This window comes from Micrasema longulum, unplaced genomic scaffold (assembly GCF_059751315.1).
Source record: "Micrasema longulum isolate JH-2025_06_02 unplaced genomic scaffold, ASM5975131v1 h1tg001208l, whole genome shotgun sequence".
Lineage (NCBI taxonomy): Eukaryota > Metazoa > Arthropoda > Insecta > Trichoptera > Brachycentridae > Micrasema > Micrasema longulum.
In genome coordinates, this window is record NW_028278395.1 from 87,295 (window position 1) to 99,052 (window position 11,758).

The 11,758-nt window shown below is 31.1% G+C and overlaps 1 protein-coding gene across 1 annotated transcript in view; it reads right to left on the reverse strand.

Annotated features, from left to right (window-relative positions):
- Positions 1-3,676: 3,676 nt before the first annotated feature.
- spg (dedicator of cytokinesis spg) overlaps positions 3,677-11,758 on the reverse strand; it is a 97,355-nt gene continuing 89,273 nt past the window's right edge. Inside the window, exon 35 of the mRNA XM_088234159.1 lies at positions 3,677-11,747. Within this exon, the coding sequence (XP_088090285.1) occupies positions 11,350-11,747 (398 nt within the window). The 3' untranslated portion in view covers positions 3,677-11,349. The remainder of the gene's footprint in view (positions 11,748-11,758) is intronic.

Below are 11,758 nucleotides of genomic sequence, written 5' to 3' on the forward strand. Positions count from 1 at the left end.
ATTACCTAAATAGTCGAGATGGTATTTATTTTTGCGAGGCGTTACTTGATTTTCAACTGCTTAGAACAGTTGGCTGCCCAAAAATTAATCATCAATTACGTGAAAGAAATGGACTTCTTTGTAAAATATAAGGCACACTATTGGTAAAACGGAAAATCGAATCTACATCATAGCAGACAGAACCGAAGGGCATGTATGACAAGATGTATAAATGTGGAGGAAGCTAGGAATGTATGCCAGGATAGACGTGTGTGGCGGTCCATTCTTTCTGCCTACCCTTACGAGGAAATGGCGTGATGGTAGTAGTAATAGTATAATCACATATAAATTATGTATATATATTAGATTTAGAAATAATCAAACAATATATATTATGTAGATTGCGTGCAGTCAAATAATTGTTGTAAGGATACTGTATGTAACTAAGGGCCAAATGCGTTTTAATTTCGGTAAGAGTCACATTTGAAATGTGAGTTAATTGTTTTTTCTCATTTATTTGAGGTCAGTTATCATTGATTGCAACGTAATAATTTGGCAATTCAGTTATGCACAATCCGCCTGCACTGCAAGAAGTGCAGTGAACATTGTAATTACATCGCAGCGAAATGTTACGTCACGATCCATCCTGCGCGCTGCGTCCTGCGCGGTGTGGCGCGCCTGCGCAGCGGGGCAGACCCGCACCCGCGGTACACGTACCTACTTCCCGGTTCCCGGTTCCCGGGCCCAGCCCAGCCTAGCCCGCCTGCCCCGGCCCTGCTGCCCGAGCGTTCGAGTCCTCGTAAAAACCTACTTCGATCATCAACTCCATAATATATTGAATGTAATGTGCAAGCCCGATACAGATATTGAATAAACAATAAATACCATTGCAGCACCGAAAGTTAGCTAGCGCGAATTACAAAACATCGCGAAATTTATTTTAAGTGGTTTTATTTCAATTACAGAATTTATTCATTGTTTTATTTTGGCCACCCCATCATATCGGCGCATGCCTCGCGTCGAGATGCCAAAAAGAAATAAAAAACATCGGGTGTGTTTCATATAAAAATTATTGTTCGATCATTTTCACGCGTACATAGGGCACTGTATTGATTCAATGGGGACGTTCAGGGGTTTTTAAAAATATTATTATTTGTTGATAGACTATCAAACTAAGCCAAAAAATATTTTCATGTCCTATAGTATTCTCAGCGCTATGATTTTTTAAGTTTTTTAATTTTGAAATTACTCCGCGTGTAACGTCACAAGTTCTCTTCGGCGAACTCACCGAGAACTCTGCTGATTGGTGAATTGGCTTCCCGATTCGTAAGAACCAGTGACGTTATTCAAAGTAGTTCGATTTTATGAAAGTATATATTTTTTTAATTCATGCATTTTCAAGAAACTTCGCCGTCATTTTTTATATCCAATTTCCCGTAGCACTGAACTTCCTTGTTGTTGTGTTATCATTATGTAAATCCAAGGCGCAGTGATGTTAGAAATTTAAGTGTAGTCACCCATTTTAATGAGCAGGATTTATGATAAACTAATTGTTTTCTTAAGAAAGAATCCACTCCTTAAAAAATAGTTAGAATGGCATTTTTTCGATGATAATAAGTGCTACAAAATTTACCAATCGGCAATATAAAACTTTTTTTTAAAATATTTCTTGTATCTACAAATTATTTTGCCCAAGAAATATATAAAAAAACACTAACGTAATTACCGACGAGTGCTTATCTACAAATGACATGTTTTTAAAGTATTTATTATTGTTAAATAACCATAAAAAATAAAGTAAAATCAATTAATTCAATATTCTAAATTTGTTGCAACAGAAAGGGAAAACATTTTTGAGAAAGGGGTATGGAAGTCTAAGCCTTTACAAGACTTATGACCTGTCATTGGCTGGTTAAAGTGGCCACTTTACCTACTGTGTAACATTCACAATTCTGCTCATGTTTAAACATCCACATTTCCTTAACTCTTCCATCTGTTAACTTTTGTGAAGTCTTTACTTCACAAAAGTTTCTCCCATGATAAAGGTTTCAGCTCAAAGGAGCTGAAACCTTTATCATGGGAGAACGGTGAATGTTACACCGTGCGGAAAGTGGCCACTTAAACCAGCTAACGACAGGTCGCAAGCCCCGTAAGCGCCTAGATTTCCATATTCCCTCTCTGTTCCAACAACTTTAGATCTCAATAACTCCCTAGGGAGGAAATCCAGCCTGTCAGCGAACATTTGGACATGCTCAAAACATTGTTGAAATAAAATATTAATTATGATCAAGTCATTAGTATTCTTCCATATCCTCGGTTCCCATTGGTACTCCGCGATCATCCTGTTCTCACTTATCCCTGCTTTTTTGCGCGCAGGTAAAGGTAGACGGTAAGTGCAGAAGCTCATCTTAATGTGTACATTGTACGTCTTGCTTCCCACTTGGCATCACGAATTTTCCCTTAAAATATAAATGAGGCCCTTAGTATCAAAGATGGTTAAACGCCAAAAATAGTATCAAAAGCGGCAAACAGCATATTAAATACTTTATAAAAATAGCGTTTCTTGTTATGTTAACCTTTAGGTTAATTGTTCAAAGCGTTAATGGCACCAAATATTATCAAATAAAAAATATTTTTTGTTAAAAAGGGGCTATTACAAATTTTCAATTTTAAAAAAAAAATAGGTATGGGATCTTTCGGCTATCTTTGATACCGAGGGCCTCAAATACACCTACTTACGTTAATATTCCTTTTGTAAACTTGTTTTGTAATTCGCATTCTGTCATTTTAGTAATAAACTTACATAACGTAATAAGTACTGCAATGCCATCCTCGCGTTGTAAGGCGCTTTACTGTAATAAAAATATCTGACAAATTGTGGGTAAATGTGATTTCGGTATATTACCTGTTATGTTGCACTCGTACTGTATGTTCTGCATTCTAAATGAAATATGGGTATGAAAGATCGCAATATCTTTAGGGATATCGCACTCGCATATGTAGTTTTAGGGTTATCAGGGCCTAAATTTTAAAATTTTGGCAACATTGAATTTTATTGCGACTGCCAAATTAAATGTCAGGTCGGATGGAGAATACTGTTATGTGTGTGAAATAGAACAAGAATCCTGGACGAGTGTTTTAGACTCGATGAGTACTCTCAAGTAAAATTTCTGAAAAGGAAATCGTATGGGGAAAAGTCCGCTTCGTTGCGACTACGCTAACACGCCAAACACTAGTTTGGAGTGTTCGCCTCCATGCTTGAGATCTCCCTACCATCCTGTAACACATAGTCATGAATGTACTTTTCCAATGCAGTGCCCTATGCACCACCAGGTGCGTATTAGGCTTTGATGATGATGATCTATGGTAAAATATGAATTTATTCAGGAAATAAGTAGATATAATGTATTTGTTTTAGTAACAATAAGTACAAAAAAGAACATCATCATTTTCTTTCCGCACCTAATGGTGCATAGGGCACTGCATTGAGTCATTGCTTTGATCAGTCTTACGCTTCAGATACTATAAAATATTCTAGTGTAAAAACACAGTTTTAAATAAACATTTCATATCAACCATGTCGGGAATCGAACCCGAGACCGGCAAACGCGCTGACCATTACACCATGAGGCTGACAGAACTTAATAACATCAATTATTTCTAGGGTCGAGGAAAAGGGTAAAGAAAAAAAATATAATTTACAAATGACTAGCTTATAATTTATTTATCTTGCAGTAGAGTGAGTTAGTTACCTTAAAATAGTCACAGTATGTTATATTATTCTAAATACATTCATTTTCTTAAATGGTACACATTATTAATGAAGATAATTTCATAATAGACAAAATAAATTCATTGATTCATTACAAAATATTTAAGATTTTAAAATATTTAAAGATTACAGTAAAACATTGAATTACAAAAAGTAGATTGATTTTGATTGAACCTTCCTACCTCAGGGTGAGCCGGGGGAAATGTGTCTGGGGGCAGTAGTATTATTTTTTTTATAAACGGGTATAAAGTTTGTTGAGCAGTATTTTTATATATATATAGTATTAGTAGGTTAAAATAAAAGACGCTGTAAAACTAGAAGACTTTCATAGGCGCATAAAGTAATTGCTTGTTTACTAAAATAAGTATGGTTACATTGCATATTATGTCTACCATTTGTTATCCTGAATTTTTAATAAACAGACTGTTATTTAATCAAATATTTTACTATAGGTATACGCCTAAAGCAGGGATGCCCAACTGAGATCACTCAGTATGCCTAATAAAATAATGCGTTTCTTTATTGGTCATAATAATATGATTTTATTATTATAAAATTAAACAAAATATTTAACTTTTTATTGTTTGAAATTTTTTTATTTCGAACAATAATTTGAACGTCGCGCATCGCAATAGGTTTTTTAAATTTACATCAGTCAACCTGATTCGACACTTCCATTTTACGATAGTTACTTTTAAATGGAAATTACCGCTGTAATGACAATTGACACTACATACTTGTGCACATAGGTTTTTGATGTGTAGAAAGCAATGGCAAATGAACATTTCAATACCATTTGAAGTTTTTTTTTATCATTTGTCAATACTGACCTTTTTTCTGAGGGGTTCAAGAATTAAATTAACAGCTCCGACATTTTTTCCAACTATCAAAAGGACGCCATCTGTAATGCCTATGAGATTTTTCAAATTAATCTCATAATTCTTTGAGCATATTTTACAGCGGCTTTTTTAATATTTTTTCCGGTGGTTGTTTTTTGAAACCTACAAGGTCCAAATTTCTTCTGTCACATTAATTTGATCATCCGAACCTCCGATGAAAATAGCAAGCTGTGCAGTATCTTTGATATAAGTTGTCTCATTTAAAGCCAGTATGCCAGTAAAGCCACATGCTAAGTTTGACATAAATTATGCCTTCTATCTGTTTCAACTAGGATATTATTATTTAATCTGTGGTTAGTGCGAGTTACGAATTCGCAATACCGATTCTCACATCGATCATGGTCAATATTGGTGTATTAAGTTTTTAGTTTCACCAGTAATAAAATGCAAAATGAATAAAAAGTTCAGGACTTAGGAAGAGCCACCCAAAACAAGTGGCCACATGTGGCCCACGGGCCAAGATTGGAGAATGCCTGGTATGAAGCGATATATTTTTTTTTACGTGCATACTTAACAATCTAGAAAAATTGGTTAAAATCACATGTTTGATCAAATTTAGACATAAGATGATAAAACATGGGTTTTAAAAGTATGTAGTTATTTTTTTTAGACATTTGTAAAAGATTTCAAAACAAAATTCTACACTTACTCCAACTCACCCATAAAATGTACATTTGAAAAAAACTTATTGATCTCTAACTGATACAACGGTTTTGGGAAAAAAACTATTACAGATAAATCAATTTGTGCAAAACATTTTAGTTGTGAAAAAGTGTCCACAAAATGTCACTTTCTTGTCAGTCTTAGATATTTTATACAGATTTATTTTTTTAGGAGGAATAACCACTGAAACTAAAAATTCCTGAAAGTATTTGCGGATATTTTTTCTAAGTCATACTTTTTGAAAGAAAGTTTATTTTCTTCGTAAATAGGTTAAACACTAATATTTACTACATAATGGTAGAAACACTTATCAATAACTAGGTATTCATATACATTGATCCCGAAACAAACTATTTCAATATTCTGTATAAATAATTGCAGAACAATTATAAAAAGTTCATTGAGAGAATAACATGTGACAAATGAATATAATCATCTTATGTCTAATGCATAAAACAAACAGGATATAGTGGAAAAAATACACCGTGGGTATAATTTTTTATTTAAAATCATCAAGACATTTTAAATTTATGAGACGGTTTTCTTAAAATATCTTATTAGAAATTTTAATAGTCAATAGACCATTCTAATACTCTTACTTCATGACTTAACACTGAGAAAATACGTTTTTCAAAATAACTGAATAGTATTTCTAAGACAATTATGTTAATTTAATAGATGACACCTATAAAATTTAAAGATTTCTGACAGTTAAAATTCGTTGAAATTTTCTTGGTACAAAAATAGAAAATTTATGAATATTATGACAGAAAATATTCCTACGGCGCATTATCAGTTACGCAATAAGATTTCATTTATGTATGAAGGATTGTATGTTTTGGTTCAAATAATTACTATCTGTAAAAATATATGTACAAATTCAAGCCGTTGGAAACATTTTACAATGGGTATTAATCATTTTTGTTTTCTTCAACAAGAATTATTTATTTGATTAGTGGACATAATTGGTTTTTTTAAATAGAAATTAGTTCTTATTATTATCAAAAATGATATAGTCATAAAAAAATGAATTTTTATGATTTACCAAAATATTTCAGTTTTAGGGGCCATTTGTTACTATTTAAATTGCTAATGAGACCATTATACAGCACTTATTTTTATTAAAAAATATATTAGTAGGTAATTTCATTATGCTGTTAATTTTCACAGCTTATTGTTAAAACATATCCTTCTCCACCGAAGAATAGGTTGTATCAAACACTATCAAAGTTGTTTTATTGTTTGGAATAATTACAGAGCTTGTTTCATAATCAATCATTTCATCAAATTAATATAAACAGTAAAAGTGTTTATGTAGGGTGAAAAAAATGTGCAATTCCACGGGTATTTGAATAGTACAATTCCATTTAAAAGCACATAGAGTTATTTAAAACTAGTAATAATATTAAATAAAAATGTGTAAGAATAAAATTGTGCATAATATTTTTATGACAATAAAACTGTGTTATTACTTCTAAAACAATTAAAAGCAAGCAATACATATTTTTTAAAAGAATACTGGGGTTAGGTATAACAACTAATTAGTTTATTATGTGAATATTTAATAATTACCAAACAACTATTCTGTATTACATAACTATAATCCAAACACCAGGATAAATGGGTTATCATGGTAAAATTCCATGTGCAATTTTAATATATTCAAACAAGTTAGTGTTGGTGGAAAAAACTTTGTGCATTTTAGATAAGTGCATAATTATTATGCAGTAAGGTGGTTTTAAACGTCAATATTTCATAGTCCCTGCACTGGCACCTGAAGCGTATAAGACTGATCATCTTACCTTCATGTAAGAAAAATGATCAAGATAGGTGCGGAAAGGGAATGATGATGTATTTGTTAGAGATAATTATAATTAAAAATAAAATAAACATGTACCAGTACTTTAAAATATATTATATAAGAACAAAATACATATTACATATTTGGCAGCTCACAACCAATTAATTCTTTATTGAAAAATCTGAATACATTCAGGGTTTACTTTCTACTTAACTCAAAAAAAAAAATATATATATATATACTGTTTAATGTTGTAGGGTTCAACATGAATCCGATTTATAAAAATAAATGCCATTTTAAATTGGTTTAACCCTCTGCCGCTGACGTTACGTCTGTCAGACACCGCAAAACATTTGCACAATTGCCATGTTGACATCTCATGATTTATCATTATATCTCGTGTGTTCCGTAAAATGTATTGCACATTTATTCACCATGCAATAAATTCACCTTGGAACACTAACATCGTGTTTTCTGTCAATCTCCAACTGGGGTAGGAGCTCCAACCCTTAACCAGCGAAACCCTACAAATATCAAGAAACCAAATCAAAGAGCCTTGGCACATCAGCTGTAAGGAAATTATGTTGCTTCTGTCCAAGAAAACTGAAGCATTAAACCAGGTTTTCTTGTTGTTTTTGCGCAAAACCTATTTGTCTACAGTGCACAGCGCAAGTTTGCGAAAATTACAAGACTGATGTTTGAGACCGATTTAGGAAAAAACTACTGCTAAGATTTTTTTTTTAAATAGTCCGTATTTAAATAAGTATGAAAAAGGAAAATTAACGTGAATTTTTTTGATATTTTGTCGTATGCTTATAAATTTTTTTTAAAATGGTTCTACTCAAATTTTCTTTATTTACTAAATATTCTATATTTTTTAATAAATGAGTTTTACTTGACCCTTTCAATAATTGTTAAAGCATAATATTTATAAAAACACTCAACTTAATAATAAATACATATAACTTTTAAAGTCACCTCAGTGGCAGAGGGTTGATTAAACAATTTTATTTTTATAACACTGGTAATTTTATTTTAACTTGCTTCAATTTTGGTAGAAAATTTGTTTGAATTATCAAAAAATATAGAAATAAATGAAAAATGTATTTCATTAGATCAAAAACTTTGGTTCTTATGATCCTTATATATCAATTTCACAAACATTTTTTTTTTTAATTAGGGAGAATGACGAAGGAAATAACTAATTTTCCAAGGACACTGTAAATTAAGTATCCCTAGAGTTATTCATTGAATCCCTACAAGGTTTTATATTTTCTCTACAATTTAAATAATTATAAACCTTTAATAGTGGGTCTCGCTGTTAATCAGAAATAATTTTACAGACATACATACACTTTAATACTTAGGCGAATACAAGTCCTTACAAATCTGTAATTCTTAACGTAAATATGTATTAAGGATAACCTAATCCAAATCCATTTTATTTATTGAAAAACTATGAAAAGTAGTACCATTATTCATCATAAATTATTTAATGAGCACACGTGTCCACCTCGTGGCCTAATGGCTAGCGTGTTTGCATACCGTGCATGAGGTATCGGGTTCGACCCCCAATGGGACAGGCATGATATATCTGTGGCTCGGGTCTAGAAGGGCCAACGTCAGTTTTTTTTTTGCCACCATTTTGTAGAGGGTCGATGTCAATTGTATATTTTATAGAAGAACTTGTATATTTAACTATTTTATCCACACATACACATGTGTTGTAATGTTTTTAATTAATATGTGTTATTAAAGACGTCAAACAGTTCAGTAAAACACTACATGTGGCTAAATAATAATTACCATTTATGAAATTGGCCTTTATCAATCCAAGCCCCAGATATATTTATTCAAAAGGGAGTATTATATAGTCCCTGAACTGGCACCTAAAGCGTAAGACTGATTATTCTGCTTTCATGTAACAACAAAATATCACAATACGTTGCGATTTGTGTACCGATGCAGCGCTCTATGAACTATTAGGTGCAGATGAGAGATCGTGGATCAATCGGTGGTTTATTGTAATGAAATGGAAGTTCACAAGGCAATTTGACAAAAAATGAATAACTTTGTTGAATGTTATTTATTCAAACATTTAAAAAATATTAATTTGTTGATCTTTTTATACATTATTTGACAAGTAGCCAATAAGTAGGGCATTGGTAGCGTAATAATGTGCAAAAGGTGTCTGTTATTATTTGTAATGCTCATCCAAAAATAATTATTGTAAATATAAACATGTAAATATATGTTATCATGATTTTGGGCGATGGATAAGCCAAACAAAGTTAGAAGATTTTAAATCACCGAGTGAATTTTTAATAATTTTCATTTCAAATATGTATTTTTTTATTGATTTTATTTTCTGCCTCCATTGTCATTAAATAAATCACAATTTATATTTATTTTGGAAGTAGTTAAAGAGCGTTTTAATTTTATACTTTTCATAATTTGTAATGTTTATTTTATTATTAACACACCACCCCCTAAATATTTAGAAAATCACTAACCCACTCCCACAAACTCATGCACTCAGCATTCACTATCTTAAATAGTTAAAAAAAATATGTACATTTAATTGAAATTTTAAAAAAAGTAACCACAATTATTACACTAAAAAGACCAGTTCCATCAACAAGCTTTAAAAAAACAGTTTACATGAAAGTAATACAGTAATAAGTGGGGCCTATTTTGCAATAAGGATCATTCCGTAGAAATAACATTTGAAGTAGACCTTAAATGTTGATTCTTGATTCTTTTTACCGTAACTACATTTGTATATTTTATTGTTATATTTAAAAAAAATAAAAAATTTTGTGCATTTGAAAAAACGAGGACAAAACATTCATTCATTCAATATAAATGTTTTTAAATATGAAAATGGAGTGTTTAATTTTATTTAGAACATCGAAATTGATTCAGAAATACTTATATAGTTGTCTATGGAAAATTATCACATTACCTAATATATATTTGCTTCCGGATACACAAATTCCAAAATTTTCTTCAAAAATAAACAAGATTCTAGTTATTAATTTAATTTTAAAGAAAATTTCTTATGTATTTTCCATTCCAACTCTGTTGGTTGGCGATACAAATCGATATGAACAAGTTAGGCATTGTAATAATATTGAAAAACATATTCATCGGAAAACAGACAATTTGGATTCTTGCCCGTATTGCAAAACAGTTGTCAATTATTACTTTTTGGCTTTTCACCCCTCCCCCTTCTCAAACTATAAACAACTAGATTTAAATTATAGATTTGATTCAAAGGAAATATATTCAAGTTATTTTAATAAAAAAAAACATTAAGGATCTAAAATAAATGTTACAGAAATTAAAAAATGGACTGATGTATTAAAAAACTTCAAGAGCATGTGATGAATTATGGATAGGGGAGGAGTAATTTTAATATATTGTAAAATATTAGAGGTCTTTTTAGCAATACATTTTTGTAAGATTGAATACAATATGTAATAAAATGTATATCTCAAATGTTACAATATTCAATGGTTAGATTGTAGTAAAATTACATGGAAGTCATTGAAATTAAATCAGTCTAATGTACCCTATACTAAAATTGTTCAATAAAACAATTTTTATGATACTTAATTACGCATAAATAACAGTTTAATATTTGACTAATATCCTTATTTTATATTCTGCAAAAGCTTGTCAATATAATAAAATTTTATGTGCAAATGAATATTTAAAAAAATTTAATCATTATAAAATATATGTTGAGAAGTTGTTAAAAAAAACCTATGCATGAAAAGATACAGTGGATTAAAACATGTGCATATTTTTTTATATCAATAAATAATGTAAATCGGGAAAAGTTCTAACAGCATAACATTAAGTTATAAAGCATAGTAATTACTGAGAGCATGTAGGTAATATTGCACAATACGAACACAAACATACATGATATTATATTCATCACTGGAAAATAGTTTTCATCCTAGTGTTAATTACAATCTAGTTAAATCTCTACATTTAAGGATGGGGTGCATGATGGAATATGTTTTCACAATAATATTCAAATAAATACGATTTCATCAAATGCTCAAATCAGATCAATATTATTATAGTTCATCAAATTTATAAGTTGTAATTTTATATATTTATAAACGGGAATGTACTGTAAATATGTAGTACTTATAGCAATTCCTAACACCAACTATTAGAAAATCAAAAGAATAAAATAAAATAAAAATACGCCCTTAAGTTTAGTACATATCGTGGTGAGAAATAATGGAATCAGATTTGTCCATGGTTCCTATTTTTGGTGGAATGGGAGGCGGGCCATCATCGGTGTCTAGATCGGCATCGGGAACAATGTTCATAAATTGCTCCAGTTTAAAGGTGGAATTCATTGCAGCGACATATTTACACTCCGTAGCGTTAAAGTCGCGAGATTCGGAGTTGTAATGGGGGATAAACTCTTCATAGGACAAGTTGGTGAGTGCTCCTGCTAGCTCGCTTAGACTGGTTGTGTAGATTCCGGAATCACGTAGGTCGGGAGTGCTGGACGCCGGGTGAGGTTCTTCGGGACCAGATGGCTTGTGAGCGTGAGTCCTCTTCGGTATATTAGGTGGATTTTCTAATGAGGCTCGCTTATCAGAACCTATAAAATAA